Here is a 16,799-nt window from a genome sequence, read left to right as displayed (position 1 = left end):
CACAGAAGGAGGAGAAAATGGAGGGACAGTTACCTTCTGTCCTTTAGATTTTCCAAGAAAAAGTAGCATATTTTTAGGAAGGTTAGTTTTTGAAGACTACTTAAGTTTGAGAGCATTAAAAAACTTCACTCTAAATTCTTTAGATCTGAAAAAGCTGGAATAATAATGGTTAAAAGTCTTCTCTCACCTTTTACTCTGGTGTTGCTTCAGAAGAAGTAACCTCATGGTTTACAGTGCTGTAAATGAGGGGAAACTGAAAACAACAACAAAAACACATACAAACACAAAAACAACAACAAACCATCCTTGTTTTGTGCGACTAATGTTTTAAATGAAAGAAAATAAAAATCCTTTTGTGTTCTTCCTGACTCTTTTGGTGTGGTTTCTTTTAATTTTTTGAAGTACTTGTGCTAAACATTTTTGGTGGGGTTTTTTTAAGCCAAAAAGAAAGGAGGAAATTAATCTAAGCAGGGACTAATTTAGAACAGCTAGTAGTCTGTGAGCCCTGGCATTAGCATGCAGATTCCTGCTTGACTTGGAGTCTCTGTAAGTTCTTCTCTAACTATTCTCCTGTCTCTGTTTGTTCCATGCTAAGCAGATGGCCCAGAAATTAGCCAAAAGCAGGAAGAAGGTGCAGTACAAACTCCATCAGCTTGATGTTATGCCTGTTCTTTTGTTTTCTGGGAGGGTTTTTTGCCTTTCTTTTTATTTTGTGTTTTTATTTTCTGCATCCAGCAAGTTTTTTTTAAGATTTATTTATGAGCCACCATACAAGTTAACATTTCTCAGAAATCAGTTGCCTGATTGGCCATTTTTTGTTGCTTATCATTAGCCATTTCATGTTAGAAATAGAGTAAAGATTGGATTTATCAAATGGTTACAGGCAGTACCCAAAATACATACTAAAGAAACAGGACTGGCATGGCAAAGGTTTTAACTCTGTAAAATGATAGGTTAAAATAAAGTATTTTTATTTCTTTATTTTATCTTTCTATAGGAGTGCTTTGTTTGATTCACATGTGTTTCAAATTGCTGGATGCAAAAAAAATGTATATATACAAACTAATACATTGCTGAGATTGACCTATCTTATTTATAAGTTTGATTTATGGAGTTTTTAAGTATATTTTAACAAATCTAATTAAAAAAAATACAAGAATTTTCTTTCTGTTAACAAAATATGGCTTCTAAAGTGGGTTAGTGCTTGAATAGTGTGTTGTTTGACTGTGAAGGTCTTCTTACCAGAATTATGAATTGCTTAAACTGCACCCACCTGTGGTACAGTTTTTTCCATTGGTCTTGACTGTCTCTATTAGCCCATATAGAAATTCCTCAGGCAAAAGATGCTGTTAGGCCTTTCTATGGCATGTGTGAAAAACCTCCTTTAAAGTGGGATTCATATTGTGGAGATAATGGGAGAATCATTTTGATTTTAATGAAATCTTTATATAGTTAATGTTGCAGTCTGGTATAATTTTACTCAGGGAAAATATCAGGAAAGCTTTTGTGGAGTTAACAACTTTTCAAATAATGTCCAATTCACTTTCACACACACACATATATATATATATATAGTTTCCATATCTTTGTGTTTATCTTTAGCTTTTGCAGTCTAATACTCTTATCTTGCATTGCTGTTCTGGTGACTGTGTCTTAGTGCACCCCTGTTTGTGACCTAATGTCATTAGTAAGTATGTTATCTAATGTGTTTGTTTGACACTAATCCATTTATTTGCAGGCTCCAGAAGGTGAATCTCAACCCATGACTGAAGTGGACCTCTTCATTTCTACTCAGAGAATAAAAGTACTGAATGCAGACACACAGGTATAGACAAAGATGCTTTTGTCAGTATTGTGGTAGTAGGTTACTGACACAGACTTTCAGCTAACTGCCAAAATTTGTCCTTCAAAAAGTGATGGCTCTTGTATTTCCCTCCAGGATTTCCTAGTAAGAAATCCATGCTCGAGAACCATGTCATACATGCAGTTACTCTAGTGTGTCTGACTGTAGAAATGATTAGAATTTGCGGGTAAGCCAGTTGCAGTCAGCTCATCTCTTACGAGCTGTGATGCATCAAGTATTGATTGTGCCTAGAGTGGCCCAAAATATTTGGTTGTGATAATTTGAAGTTCATGGTCCTTTGCACATACATGCCCAGAATATTCAGGTTCTGATACTGAGGTCTTTATGTGCTTTTCCACAGAAAACACAACAGTAGTTTATAAAACTTGCTTTCTTTTACTTTTGGAAAGTGAAGCCCTTGTTTTATCTTGACATCTCCCTTCATGCATGATGGGTGTTACACACTTCACTTAACAGACATCTTATGTTGCCATTTTTTTGTTTTCATAATGGTAGGTATGCAATAAGAACTTCATTGCAACAGCTGCTCATATTGTTTTCTGTATTCCCCAGGAAACCATGATGGATCATCCCCTGCGGACCATTTCTTACATTGCTGATATAGGAAATATAGTTGTTTTGATGGCGCGTAGACGAATGCCACGGTCTAACTCCCAGGATAATGTGGAAGCATCTCACCCGTCCCAAGATGGAAAGAGGCAGTACAAAATGATTTGCCATGTCTTTGAGTCTGAGGATGTAAGGAATTACTCTGTCTTGTAATTTTCTACGGGTGGAGATGTAGGCAGATTTTGGTAGGCTTGAAGTCCATTGCAAGTGCTCCTATTTGTTCCTGAATTGCAACCAAATATTTTGTCTGAGCAGAGGAACTTGGGTTCTGTTTGCATTTTACTCACAAAATTGGTGTTTATAGAAACGCTTCCCGTTTTTAAGCCCCTTCAGTTCCTTCCAGTAACAGTGAGAGGAGAGTCTGGTTGCCACATCTTACGAACACCAGCTCAGATTCTGCATGTAAGAGTGAAAGTCTATCAGAAGTGCTTATTTTCCTAGGGAAATTATAATCCCAAGAATTGCATCAAGGGTCATTGACACATACTAGAAAGGTTGTTTGGTGGTTGTTTTTTTTGAGGAGGAGGCTTGTGTTGCAGAGTAGCTGCTGACATCACATCAATAAGACAGCAAAGAAAGGTGGCAATTCCAGCAGTCCCAAAGTATGCTGAATAGAGACACAGCTGAGTAAATTTTAGTCTGTGGTGCAGGTTACTAAGTTACCTTATCTAGGACTGTGCATAACTTGCTGATTTGATGCACTTTTAAAACTCAGTAACTGAAAAGTAAAATCAAACTTATCAGATTGAAGTGGTTAGATATGTAGTTGCCAGGATCATAATCAAGTGAGACCTAATAATTTGGGAAAATAAATAATCTCAGTTCTAAGACCTCCAAATTGCAGAGTATTACTTCAGAGAAGTAAAGTGAAAATATCGATTTCTTATAAAATCCTCATATGTCTTCCACTCTACAGTGTATCAGCAAGAACTTTGAGATGGGAAGGTTTTCTTGAGTAAGCAGCTGATTTTATTTAATGATGAACCCGTTCTAAGCCCATGGGTGGATAAATTGTCTGGTTGCAGATGTATGTGCATATACGACCCACTGCTGAGGTTAAAAAGTAAGGACAGGAGTGCTGATAGAAGTAATCCTCTACCAAAATGTTGACAGAGAGCATAAAAAACTGTGGATTTTTTTTTTACCCCAAAATAACATGTAAGCCAGTTTGGCAAAGCCTTTCAAGAAACTGGTCTGAAAATAAAAAGATTAGCCAATTTTTTTTTTGCTTAATGTCACTTGATATGCTGCCTGCTTTGAGGCTGCCATTGCTGTGTCTCTCTAGTTACAAGTTTGGGCACTGCTGGCTCTCTTACTGGCCAGCTGAAAAAGCAAAAATCAACCTGTCAGATGCCAGAGACTGGGCCTTGTTTCCCTTCAGCATGTGGTGGTCTGACTGTGATCCAGACTTGTTTCCCTGGCTGCTGTTAGTGCTTTGGCTAGCTCAAATCTATGCTTCCATTTGGGGATCAGTGGCATTATTTTCTGTGGTTTGTTTGGATCAGCCCATGTTCATGTCAGATGTGATCCTCCCTTTGCCACTAGATATTGGCTTGGAAGGTACATGCCTGTAGATCCAATGAAAGCTTTGCCCAGTCATGTGAAAATATGCTGAGAAATTGCAGAAGGGTATATCAGCTTGCCTCAGTCAAATAGCTTGCAAAATTTATCTAGTGTACCCAAATGATGAAGAAAGAATTAGAATAGAAGCATTGTAGCACCTGCTAGCAGCAAGGAGATGGCAACCTCAGAGATCCTGTACATCCAGTGGAGTAATATAGCCTGTTTATATTATAAAACTCATGTATGTATCATTGTCACCTTTTCTTCTTCTGGGACAGCTGGGTATTTAGAAGAATTTACCCAGTAACTGACACAGAAGGTGTAAGCCCTCAAGCAGATGTTGGCCAGAAAGGTTACTCTGCTTGAAAGTAGAGCACCAGATTTTCAACTGTATTTAGAGCTGGATCTTCAAATGAGCTGAACCTCATGTATCCAAATGCTGGGTGTCTAAATGGGAACTGATCAGTTTTAGAGGAGGATAAGAAAAGAAGGAAATATCCTCTTAGATGTGGTTATGTGTTTTCTAGTAGACATTTTCATTTTCACTGCTGGCTTGTCAGAGAATGGCATTGCCTCTGCTAGAAGGGGGAGCCATCAGGGAGCTCGCGTGTGGGACAAATCCTAGGTACAAGCTACGGTCACTGCAGTGGGTATACCTTTATATTTATATTAGCAGTTCTTACCTGTGAAAGGATGGCTTTATTTCTAGTTCTCATTTATAATTGCTTACCAAGCTGGATTCATGGCACAGGTTAATATGTTGACATTTTTTGGGTCTTTTAAATTAATTTTTAATGCACAAATATTTTTTAAACTGGATTGCAGTAACTTGACTTAATGGTCCATTTCACAGTGTGTTCGTAGCAGAGTAGGTGTCAGTGGACAAGACCATCAGAGTGTTTCACTTTTTTCTTCTCTCTTCTCTGGGAACTGCTGCAGGCACAGCTGATTGCACAGTCCATAGGTCAAGCATTCAGTGTGGCCTACCAGGAATTTCTGAGGGCAAATGGAATCAACCCAGAAGACCTTAGCCAGAAGGAATATAGTGACTTACTCAATACCCAGGACATGTACAATGATGACCTGATTCACTTCTCCAAATCTGAAAACTGCAAAGATGTATGTCTTTTTTTTTTTCTTTCCCATAACAGCATTAAGCTGCTCTGTACCAAATCCTGGCAGAAATCAGAAATCCATTAGTACTTCCTATAAATTACCTCAGTGAGCCTAGAATATCCTCCCAAGTAGGACACCCTGTCATCGGTTCTGTTTCAGAGGCAAACAGTGAACCCAAAATTTATCAGCAGTGAAATGATTTACCATCTGTTTGTGTTCTTTTTACCAAGGAATTTTCAGACTTGTTTGACATTGTATGTTAATGAAATGAATTTAAAACAGATTAAGAGAATAATACAATTTAACAGATTATAATAAAAATATAAAATAGGTGTTGATGAAAGTGGGTGATTCCAGATTTTAAAGTATTATATTTGGAGCTTGCTTAATAAAGATGCACTAGTGCACCACTGCAACACAGAGGTAGTACTTTTCCAATCCACAGTCATAAACTTTCACAATCTCTTCCTGTTCTGTTTTGTCCACCAAAGCCCACGGCACCAGGGTTCCTTCCACTCCAGTTTCCTCTGCTCATATGCAGAATTAAGTTGTGTGAGATGTTTCGCACTAAGCAGAATCTATATTATATAGTGTTGATTATTTCATATTTGAATACAAATGAAATGTAGTAAAATGTGTACCCGGTGCAAACAAGGGGGTGTGTGTGTTTGTTGGTTATATGAATATTTGGGAGGGAAGGTGTTCCAAATGTGTGAAGAAGCTTTGTTTTGAAACTCTTTTTCATATGATACAGGTTTACATTGAAAAGCAAAAGGGAGAAATCCTAGGTGTAGTGATTGTGGAGTCTGGCTGGGGATCCATTCTACCTACAGTTATCATAGCCAACATGATGCATGGAGGACCAGCAGAGAAGTCTGGAAAGCTCAACATAGGGGACCAGATCATGTCAATCAATGGGACCAGTTTGGTTGGTTTACCACTGTCAACATGTCAGAGCATTATAAAGGTATGGAGAATGTTTCTGGAAGTTACACATTTTTAAAGGCTTGCATAATAGGAGAGGTGAAAGTATAGAATTCTTAAGTAAATTCTTACCAAATATTTGTATAGAACTTTACATTTCATGATCTTTAAACTACACTGATTTTATGACTCCTAGAAACTGAGCTGTGCCATTTACTTGTATAGACAATGACTCTGCAGAACTTCACAAGACAATATTTTGTTCAGAAGGAAGATATTACCAGATATACATCTGAAGATACTTAAAATTTTATGTAACAAATGGAGGCACAGGTGTCTAATATTCTCCTGGGCCATTTCAGCTGTTTAAATGCATCCTAGTATCTGTCTGAAACAGACCTGATGCTTTTTTTGTTTGTTTGTTTATAACTATTTTAAAAACTTTTAATCTTTGAATTAAAGACATACTTATCTTCTGTAGAAACTTTGCCCAATTTGTTTGAAAGTGTGACGCTTCTCTTTGCTTGTCTAAATGGAATATTTTAATTGGAAGAGCTGTTTTCTAGTTGCCAGAAAAATATGTGACTGCAAAAAGCATACAGGTCAATTGGAACTTAACAGTGTCTGGGGTAGCCGTAGCATACAAGGGAATAGGTATTTGAACATCAGAGTTTAAAGAGCTGGAAAGATGCACCCATAGGAAAGATTGGAGATGAAGCTATACAGACTTTGTTATTTATCAAAATAGCCCCACAGAGCTCCTGCAGATCATAACATGTAGACAGGTAATGTAGTGCTGGTGGTGTACTGTACAGAAATCCTTCTCTGATTTCTAGGAATATGCCTGCTTAACTTGTTTATTTAGGCAACTTTCTGGTAACGAGTTTGATTATGTAGTATTTTTTTTGTGTTTAGTACTTTTTAAAAATTGTGACGTAAATTTTGCATTTACAAAGCAAATTTACAAGGTAAAAAAAAATTACAAAGCGAATTTTTCTTTTTTGTCCATTAATTAGTTTCTTAATATTTGAACAAAAATGTTTGCTGTAATGACTTTTCATTCTGGTTTCCAAAAATGTCAATGCCGAGCTGTAATGAGTAATAGATACATAAGCCACTGAACCAGCCATTTTAGATTCAGTGAGTAGAAATGATAGCCTGGAAGTGTAGCATACTGAAAACATGGCAAAAACAGTTTTAAATTTGTGAGGGAATTTTTAAAAAAATCATATTTAATATCTTTGTGGCAGCTTCAGTGGAACGAAACTTCCTGCAAATTTAGGCTTTTCATGTTAGCCATATTTGTTTCCTATCCCACATCAGTTTTATTTCTAAAACTGTGATGAATTACGCTTGTCCGATTCAGAGCCCTTTCAGGTGGAGTTTCGTCGTGCTCATCTGTACTTTCTCAAAACAGAAACAACCAGCTTTGCTGTTTCCAGCTTCTGCAGCCCTTTCTCCTCCACACTGATACTTAACTGCTGTTGCCATAGGAACTGCTAGTGATTTATTTTGTCTTTCTAAGAAGATAGTCGATATGTTTGCAGGCCATACATCTGGAGCTGTTCATACAGTGCTTCTGGTTAACAAGTATATATATATCACCTAATGATCTAAGTGCACATTTAAATGTGGCAGAAGTACCTCAGGATCTCAGATTTCTTTAGCACGCTGTAAGGACTCCTATGAAAAGATGAGAATACTATGTAGATAAGAAGAAAGTCTTGCAAGCATTTCAAATAAGGTAATTTCAGTATTATGGATCTGATCTCTGCTACTAATTGACCATGAACCTATTGCAAACTGACAGAGCTTAGAAGAAGCTTTCCATATGTGGTGGTTATTCCCTAATTGTATTATGCTACTTGTATCTTTTTCAGAAGCGTCTGGTGCTGGCAACTATGAGGAGCAGAAACTACATAAGCAAATAAGTTGTCAAATGATGGAATTCTTTTGCTTCTGATCAGCACATATTACGAGTCTGTATAATACTGGAAATTAGCCACTTTTGAAATATATGCTCTTTCTGCAAAATAGAAAATTATTTATTGGGCACCACATTATTTTTTTTCAAGGAATACATATATTAATAAATAACTTACACATTCATCAGGAAAATAAGATTGCAATGATACCAGCTCTGTTGAGGGCACGTAACCTGAGTGAACTCAGATGTCTGAAGTTAGACACCTAAATTCCTCATAGAAATGGGCATCTCCAGTACTCTGCATGGCTCCTGCTCTCCTGGATTTAGAAGGCTGAGGCAGAAACCTCTCAGACTTTTGAGTAAACACTGTACCTGCAGCTTACTACAGGTTGATTAGTCCCTGTCTTCTCTTCTGTGTGTTGTTGTGAGGACCTGCATATGGAAGATGAGTGGCGCTTGAGCATGTGTGGTGTGCTGCTAACTTCTCACCAGAGTGGAGGAGTCTATAGTCATGGAGGAGATGGTGTTTGGACCTTCTTTCTGCTGGGACTGGAGTACAGGCAGTTCCCACAGCCACGTGCTTTCTCATTTTGTGTTCGAACACCCCTTCTCATGGAGTCGCATTCAGTAATGAGCCGGGCCAAGCTCAGCGCTGTGTGGAAGTGAGGGCAGCTGTTCCCATGTGACAACTGCATCCAGTTTAAGGCAGTGACAAGAAAACAGACTCTGAGGCACTTCACACTGTCAGTATGCCAATGTGGTTATTCAAGTCACTGCTGAATCTGGAGTTTAGCTCGACAGACTCAGCAGCAGTAAATTGGATGTAGAGTCTTCAATGTATTACCTTAGCTATAGTAGGAATTATTTTTCAGAATTAACCTTTCGAAGTCTGTGTCAGACACCTGTTAGTAGCAGTGGGACCCAAATTTCAATTTGACATGTAAAAGGAATTCAGAAGTAGATACTGGAATTGGTAGGTCTTGTATTAAGTAAGGTGGAAGTTGCTGTATTCTTTATAAAACATTTAGCTCTTTATGTGGGTTTTATTTATGTATTTTTTTATGGCTAATCTTTTATGTGAATGAAACGTTTCAGAAAAATGTCTTAGCAATCTCCAGGAGCTCTGAATACTTGAAGTTGTACAAGGAGTCAGATTGCAGTTATCTGCATTTTTACGTTTCAGTTTTCATGGAGCCATACAATCACAGAGTCTCTGAGACTGGCGGTCACTGCTGAGGCTGGTCTAGACCAACACTTCAGTTCAAAGTAGAGCAAGTTATTTATGGCCCTGCCCACTGGGGTTTAAATAACTCCAAGGCTGGATACTCTGCAACCTATCTGAGTAATCTGTTTCAGTGTTTTACCACACTGATAATAAAAATAAATTTTCCTCCTTCAATTTTCTTCTGTTAGCAAGGAGTTAATGATGAATGTGATATAACTCATATTAGAAGGAAGGAGGAATGGAAATTAGGAGCACTGCTTGTACAAACATGATATCAGCAGGACCTGCTGTTTGCTTGACAGAATTGAATATTATCTATTAGGGAAGCCACTTATTTGTAACTATATTAGCTACATGTTTAAAATTTTATTTCCCATCCATAGTCATTGGCTTTTTTGGTGAGCTGTATAGACCTGTTTAATATTCTTTTTATACATTATTTGTATTATCAAATGAAGTTGCTGTTAGGAAGCTAGTTTTCTTAAAACAACTGTGTCAGCTTTTCGGAAAGAAAAACTTGATATTTTGTCACTCATTTCACTGAATATTTTGATGCTTTTGTGTTGCATTTGGAGATCAGATTCTGTTACAATGCCTATAAAGAGCTGTTTATTCAGGGCTGTTCCCATGTCAAGAATTTAACATTTTTTTTCCTCTCACAGTGCTTATATTAGATATTTCACTCTGCCACCATTTTTCACATTGATTTCTTTTTGCAGGGTTTGAAAAACCAGGCCCGGGTTAAACTGAACATAGTTAGGTGTCCTCCAGTAACCACAGTCTTGATCAGGAGACCCGACCTCAGATACCAGTTGGGCTTCAGTGTGCAGAATGGGATTGTAAGTAGCTTCCACACACTCTAGTTAAGCTTTAATATGCATGAAACTTCTTATCCATTTGTAGGTAAGTTTCAGTGTTGGAAGAGGGAAGCTGCCACTTTCTCCCTTAGAGGAGGAAAGACTTTGCACATGTGTTAAGTCTAAGATACAAAAGCTGAGTTAATCAGAGTTAGTGGGCTGTTTTGGGGTTGTTTTTTTTTTACTCACTTCACAGCTTTAGGGTCAGCCATTGGAACAGAAAACGTGGTTTACGTTAGAGAAACAAAAATGTGTAGAAGCTGCTGATTTCAATATGCATTATTCATGTCTCTCACCAAGGCATTGCATGATGTCAAAAGAAAAAGACTGTCCTTGATCCTTTTCTGTGGTAAGGCATCTGCATCCTGAACATTGTTTAACTGTGGTCTTTCATACCTTTTGTCATGATTTAACCCAAGCTAGCAATATAACCATGACAGCCACTCGCTCACCCCTCTCCCAACCCCCCAAATAGGGGAGAGAATCAAAAGGGAATGGAGAAACTCAGACTGAGATAAACACAGTTTAATAAAACAACAAAACACTAATACACTACTAGTAAATACCTCTGGATATATGCATATATATATGTATATATATATAAATAAAATAGAAATAAAATATAAAATGGAAGATACTCAATGCAATTCCTCACGAACTCCATCCACACCAAGCTGCCAGTCCCAGGAAACAGCACCTGGTCCCAACAGCCGATCCTGAAGAGTGAAAAGAGGAAAAGGCAGAAAAGCCCAGAGGCCTCTGCGAACTGGCAGGATGACAAAAGGCCGAACTAACAAAAGTCCTGAACAGAACTAACCCGAACAGGTCTGTAAGAGCAAAGAGGAGCCAGAGAGAGAGAGAGCGCAGAAGATCCCAACTCATCCCACTAATGGGATGGAATACTCTCATTGATGAGTCTGGACATCAGTCAGGTCTGTCCCATTCATGCCCCCCTTCCTCGATGCCTCACACCTGTGGGCAGAGCGCTCAGAACGTCGTTGGCTCTCTGACCAGAGCAATTAAAATCATTAACTCTGTTCTAGGGTGTTACCCCTTCTTCTCAAACTAAGTCCAAATAATGACCATGCTAGCTAGGAAAAAGAAAGGTTTCTAACTGCATGAAGAAAATTAACTCATTTTCAGTCAAACCAGCACACTCTTAAATTTCCAAACCACAGCACATGGGATGTACAACACAAACAGCCTTTTCTGACAGTTTGTTCTGCTCGTGGAAGAGAACATCCAGTAGTTATTTGTCACTAACAAATTTTACTTTCAATCAGTGATTGGTTACATTTTACAATTTGTCGCAAGCCTCTGTGTTTAAGTGCTGAATTACAGTTTACAGGCAAAAACAGATAATCTAAAGCCTCTGTTCCTTATCCATGCCCTGATAAATTTCTTTTTCCCTTCCAGATCTGTAGCCTTATGAGAGGCGGCATAGCAGAGCGAGGAGGTGTGCGTGTCGGCCATCGAATCATTGAAATCAATGGACAGAGTGTTGTGGCAACACCCCATGAGAAAATTGTTCACATTCTCTCAAATGCCGTGGGTGAGGTAAGAGCGGGCAATGTGTCTAGGCGAAATAACATAATTCTTCGCTATTACTGATAACAACCAGTGGAAACCAATAACAAGTGGTGTCCCTCAAGGGACCATACTGGGACCAATACTTTTTAATATCTTCATCAATGGCATAGCTAGCAGGATTGAGTGCACTTTCAGCAAGTTTGCAGATGACACCATGCTGGGTGGTGCAGTTGATAGCTCAAGGAAAGGGGTGCCATTAGAGCAACCTTGACAGGCTTGAAAAGAGAGCCTTACGAAGATCAACAAGGCCAAGTGCAAGGTCCTGCACCTGGATCAGGGCAGTCACCAGTATCAGTGCAGGCTGTGGGATAAAGTGATTGAGAGCAGCCCTGCAGACAAGGACTTGAGGGTACTGGTGGATGAAAAGCTGGACAAGAATCAGCAATGTGCACTTGCAGCCCAGAAGGCCAATCATATCCTGGGCTGCATCAAAAGGAGCGTGGCCAGCAGGTTGAGGGAGGTGATTCTGTCCCTCTGCTCTGCTCTGGCGAGACCCCACCTGGAGTCCTGTGTCCAGCTCTGGAGCCCTCAGTGCAGGAAGGACATGGACCTGTTGGAGAGGGGACAGAGGAGGCCACAAAAATGATCAGAGGGCTGGAACAGCTCTCCTTTGAGGACAGGGTGAGAGAGTTGGGGTTGTTCAACCCGGAGAAGAGAAGTGCCTGGGGAGACATTAGTGCAGCCTTTTGATATATAAAGTGGTCTTCTAAGAAAGGCAGAGAGACTTTTTAGCAGGGCCTGTAGTGACAGGACAAGGAGGCAATGATTTTAAACTGAAAGAGGGTAGATTGAGATTGGGCGTAAAGAAGACATTTTTTACAATGAAGGTGGCGAGTCCCTGAAACAGATTGCCCAGAGAAGCTGTGGGTGCTCCATCTCTGGATATGTTCAAAGTCAGGTAGGATGGGGCTTTGAGCAACCTCATATAGTGAAAAATGTCCCTGCATGTGGCAGGGGGGGTGGACTAGATGATGTTCAAAGGTCCCTTCCAACACAAACTCTTCCATAATTCTGTGATTCTACCTCAGCCTGTTGGTATTCAAATCTAAAAAGTGGAAGTGAGAGCAAGCCAGCACACCATTTCTTTTAGTATTTACCCATAGTTCTCCTGTATTTTAGAAGAACCCTAATCTGAAAATACAACGTGCCCATTACTTTAGATGGTTCATTGATACTAAACATCCTGTTTCATAAAATCACCACCTGCAGTACTTTAATAAGGGTATGAAAACTCTCAGGTGTTACCCTTCCCTTCTGTCTTGTATGACCCTAGCTAGTTTCTTCACCAATGTTCTGTTGTAGGATGCATGTTATGAACATAGATTAACTTGTCTTCTTTCCTCTAGATTCATATGAAGACTATGCCAGCTGCCATGTACAGACTGTTGACTGCACAAGAGCAACCAGTTTACATCTAAAGCCGACAGCTCACCGTCACAATGTGCATGGAGGATGTTTTTCCTCATTAGTGCTTGTTTCTAGTGCTGTATTTCTGTGTCTGCAGAGACATTTCTTCCTCTCTCTCCTTCACAGACAGACATACATTCTCTCTCCCCCCCCGCCTCTTTTTCCTCTTCTCTCTACCATTCTCCTGTATTTTGGGAAGGGGCAAATATATCTATGGGAATATGTTGATTGCATCTTTTTACAAGTGAAACTTCATGCAGTTCCACATGCAAACCAGGAAAATAACAGCAGCATTGTTCACAGCAGGATTCACAAAGAATATTAGCTCTGCTTCATGCTACATAATGTTTTATTGTTGTGGCTATAATTTGTCAAACTGAGTAAATTCAATGTTGCTGAATGAAAGATGTATTTACCAAAAAGATAAAAGTGTAGAGTGCGAAGTGTTCTCTTGGATATCCTGCATGTGACTTTGCTTTTCTTGCCCTATTTTCCCACAGGCACTGAACTCACTATTAAAGGTTTATGTCTGTAGGGAAAGTAGAATACCAGAAGGATAGTTTTGCCCTCAGGAAGGATTACCTGCTTATGAAGAACTCAGTAAATGCTGCTGTTGCAAAATAGCCTGTCCAAATACACACCTTTTAATTCTCCTCTGTCATCAGTTCTTCATGGTAGTAGGACCCCAAAAGGTACTCTGTGAGTTGCTGGAACATGTTACACTTGCATTACTTACACTAAGTAATTTGGGAGGCATTTTTTACAACTGCATCCCCCTCTTTGCCCTCAGGTTTCTAACTCTTTGTTTTCTTCTACTTTGTTTTTAAATGCAACATGTCTTTTATAGTCCCTTTCCTATTTTAGAGATTAAAGGAGGGGGAGAGGATCTTTAAATATCTACACAAGAAATAGTGAGGGGCTTTCCTGAATAGGCTTTTTCTAGGCTCTTAATTCCAAATTGGGTGCACACAGCCACGTGTGTCAGTGTATATAGACATTTTTAAATTGTGCTTGCTGTTTATGAAGTTTGAATATAGGGGATATGCAGAGTATTATAAGTAATTTTGTTCTCTGAGCCAGTTTTAACATACATTTTTGTCCAAAGACCTGTCTGATTTTATTACTTTCTCCTTAGTTAATGATATAGATAACAGTGGAAGGGATGAGGTGGGAATAAACTTATTTATTTTGTTATATAATTTAACTTGTGATTTTTTTCCATATGTATGGCACTTAAAAGGAGAGATGTGTGTACTATATGCACTTGTATGAAGACGATAAACTGTAGGGATGTATGAAGTCTAGGATTTGATTGGCCTCTAACTTGCATGCTAGAGACAAAAGGGGAAAAAGGGGTTGGGTTGTTGTTGTTTTGTTTTTGTTTTTTTAAAGAGGGAAAGAAAAAAAAAGAATCAGTGGCTTTTCCTCCTAGTGAGAGGAAAATTCTCTGTTCTCTGTAGTTACTCTTTACCAGGACTGTATCCTTGTGTTTATGCTGAAATTGAACCATGCGTTTAGTCTGAGCTAATACGTTGATTTATTTTAAAGAAACAGTTTCTGCTATGTTTTACTGTGATGGAAAGGCTCAGTGAGGTGAAAACAAGAGCAGGCCGCACACAGCCACACGCCACTTCTACTTTGCAAATGTGCTGTTGGCCATAGTCACTTTTTTCTCAATTATTGTGGGTTGCACCATGCCATGTAAAGTTGCTGGCAGCCCAGTAATGATGCCTAGACATTACTCTGGCAATCCATGGAAGTGGATGTGTATGTGTGTGTGTGCACACGCACACTTGGCAGAGGTCCATTTTTGGCATTCGGAAATCATGGATACCTACGAGCTGATCAGAGGTAGAGAATAAACTTTTTATTTCAGTGGGCAGTAAATATTTAAGGGGGATAATGAAGTGGTACATAAACTATTGTAGTAAGTGAATATGTTATAGTGTTGAGGTTGATGTATGATGACTTGATTTTACTACAGTTCTTGTTGTTACCTAATTTAATCCCGATCTCCAGAATAGCAGATTGCACAAGAGAATGGTGTTAGTATTCCAAGTTAGTACTTACCTCTGCTACCTGACTGATGCAACTAGATAGTGAATGAATTGTGAGTATATTGTTTAACTGTAGACATCTGGTTTATGATCATTTTAACTTCTTTCCAGAGCTTTCCATATATATAGTAATATATGTAAATATGATATATAACCATGTACAATTTAGAAGATTATATACAGTGCAGCCTTTCCATAAGTTGCCTGAGGAAACTCAGTGAACTCTTGAAGACACAGTTATCATGCTTCTGGTTCCTGCCATGTTTACACCCTCAGCTTCACTTGTTTCTGTGGTTCTGTCCAGCTCATGTGTTGGAGTCTTTAACTCTCTTCACTGGGAAATTATGAAGACCTGAACATGCAAATGTATTTAGACATGAAACAACTGTTTCTCTGGAAGTCTTGCAGTCAAGATTCTGGAGAGTTACTGGCACCTGAGTGCTTGAACAGTTAATAGTAAATAGGTGCTTAACATTAAGCAAGTGAATGCTTGCAGGATCAGAGTCTAGCAAAAAGTCTCAGTTTTTCCAATTACATTGTGTGCATAAGTTTTATCACCTGGGATGTCCATAGTGTGTGCACACTTCTAAGAAGAGTCTTGTAAACAATCCCTTTTTACTTTGTAAAGGGAAAGAGTTTCAAGAAAAAGGAGATTGAAAGGGAAAGCTGGCAGTTCTCTAGACTGTTGCAGCAGTTTGTTAGATTACATATGTGAATTTTTTAAAGATTCAAAAGAATAAACTGCTGATTTACATTCCTTCTTCAGTGACAGACCTGAAGTCTTTTTCATCCTTGCTGCTTCATACAGTCTAATTAACTCTTCAGTGTTTACATTAAGGATGAAACATCCCTTATTTTTTTTTTATTGGCAAGTTTTGCATACTTGTTATGAGTCTTGTTTGAATTTGAGACTCAATGGGGATATCCAAGTTTGCTTGCTTTACTTGTTTTCTAAATGAAATGTATTTCTGAATACAGCAGTGTGGTTGAGATCTCTTGTACATATTTAGCGCAGTACCTAGACTATGAAGTTGTACTATTGTTCTATAAAGAGGATGAATAGAAATTATTGTAAAGCGTTGGGAAAAGTATAGTATTGTATTTGTAACTATTGTTCTTTGTAAACATTTAATGATCTCTATATATAAATATAAATATATATATAAACATTTGTGAGCCTGGAATGTTGATACTGCACATCTACTGAATGTAATTCCTCTGATGTTTTTTGCCACAGGTCTCTGACCTCTGTAATGAAGCTGCAGTGGTTTGATTTGGGAGGTGAGCAGCAGGGAGAGAAGTGGACTTTTTGTTTTGGGTGGGGCAGGGTGGGGGGCTTCTGGCCCAGCTGTTTCGTTGTGATGTATTTACTGTGCTACATTCCTTTATTTAACAGAGCGCTAACGTCTGTAAGATTTGCAACAATAAAATATGAAACAAAAATACCTCAGACAAGGCTGATATTGCTCATACTGATCTAGGGGCTGGCTTGCCAACACTGAGCGTGTGAATGCCTGGAAGGCGCCTGAACTTCTATTTCACCACTTAGGCTGGAGTAACACTGTATATCTTTCTGCTGATATGTACAACACTGTTAACTTTATTTTAGAAACAGCATAATTTCTTAACTTTTTCTTAACTTTTCACCTTATTCACTTAA

At 38.7% G+C, this 16,799-nt stretch overlaps 1 protein-coding gene across 4 annotated transcripts in view; it reads left to right on the top strand.

Annotated features, from left to right (window-relative positions):
* The window catches only part of APBA1 (amyloid beta precursor protein binding family A member 1), a 103,484-nt gene extending 87,176 nt beyond the window's left edge, over window positions 1-16,308 (top strand). The window contains exons 6-13 of one of the 4 annotated variants that reach the window (XM_065656246.1): window positions 599-631; window positions 1,739-1,825; window positions 2,417-2,602; window positions 4,976-5,155; window positions 5,907-6,119; window positions 9,948-10,067; window positions 11,502-11,642; window positions 13,022-16,308. In XM_065656246.1, the coding sequence (XP_065512318.1) occupies window positions 599-631; window positions 1,739-1,825; window positions 2,417-2,602; window positions 4,976-5,155; window positions 5,907-6,119; window positions 9,948-10,067; window positions 11,502-11,642; window positions 13,022-13,093 (1,032 nt within the window). In that variant the 3' untranslated portion in view covers window positions 13,094-16,308. Of the gene's footprint in view, window positions 1-598; window positions 632-1,738; window positions 1,826-2,416; window positions 2,603-4,975; window positions 5,156-5,906; window positions 6,120-7,956; window positions 10,068-11,501; window positions 11,643-13,021 lie in introns of those variants that run through there. The other 3 variants (XM_065656247.1, XM_065656249.1, XM_065656248.1) reach the window with 3 other exon arrangements.
* The last annotated feature ends 491 nt before the right edge of the window (window positions 16,309-16,799 follow it).

The sequence above is a fragment of the Caloenas nicobarica genome, chromosome Z, assembly GCF_036013445.1.
Source record: "Caloenas nicobarica isolate bCalNic1 chromosome Z, bCalNic1.hap1, whole genome shotgun sequence".
Taxonomy (NCBI): Eukaryota; Metazoa; Chordata; class Aves; order Columbiformes; family Columbidae; genus Caloenas; species Caloenas nicobarica.
Note: the sequence above shows the minus strand (reverse complement) of the source record. Positions and strands in the feature narration are given on the sequence as shown.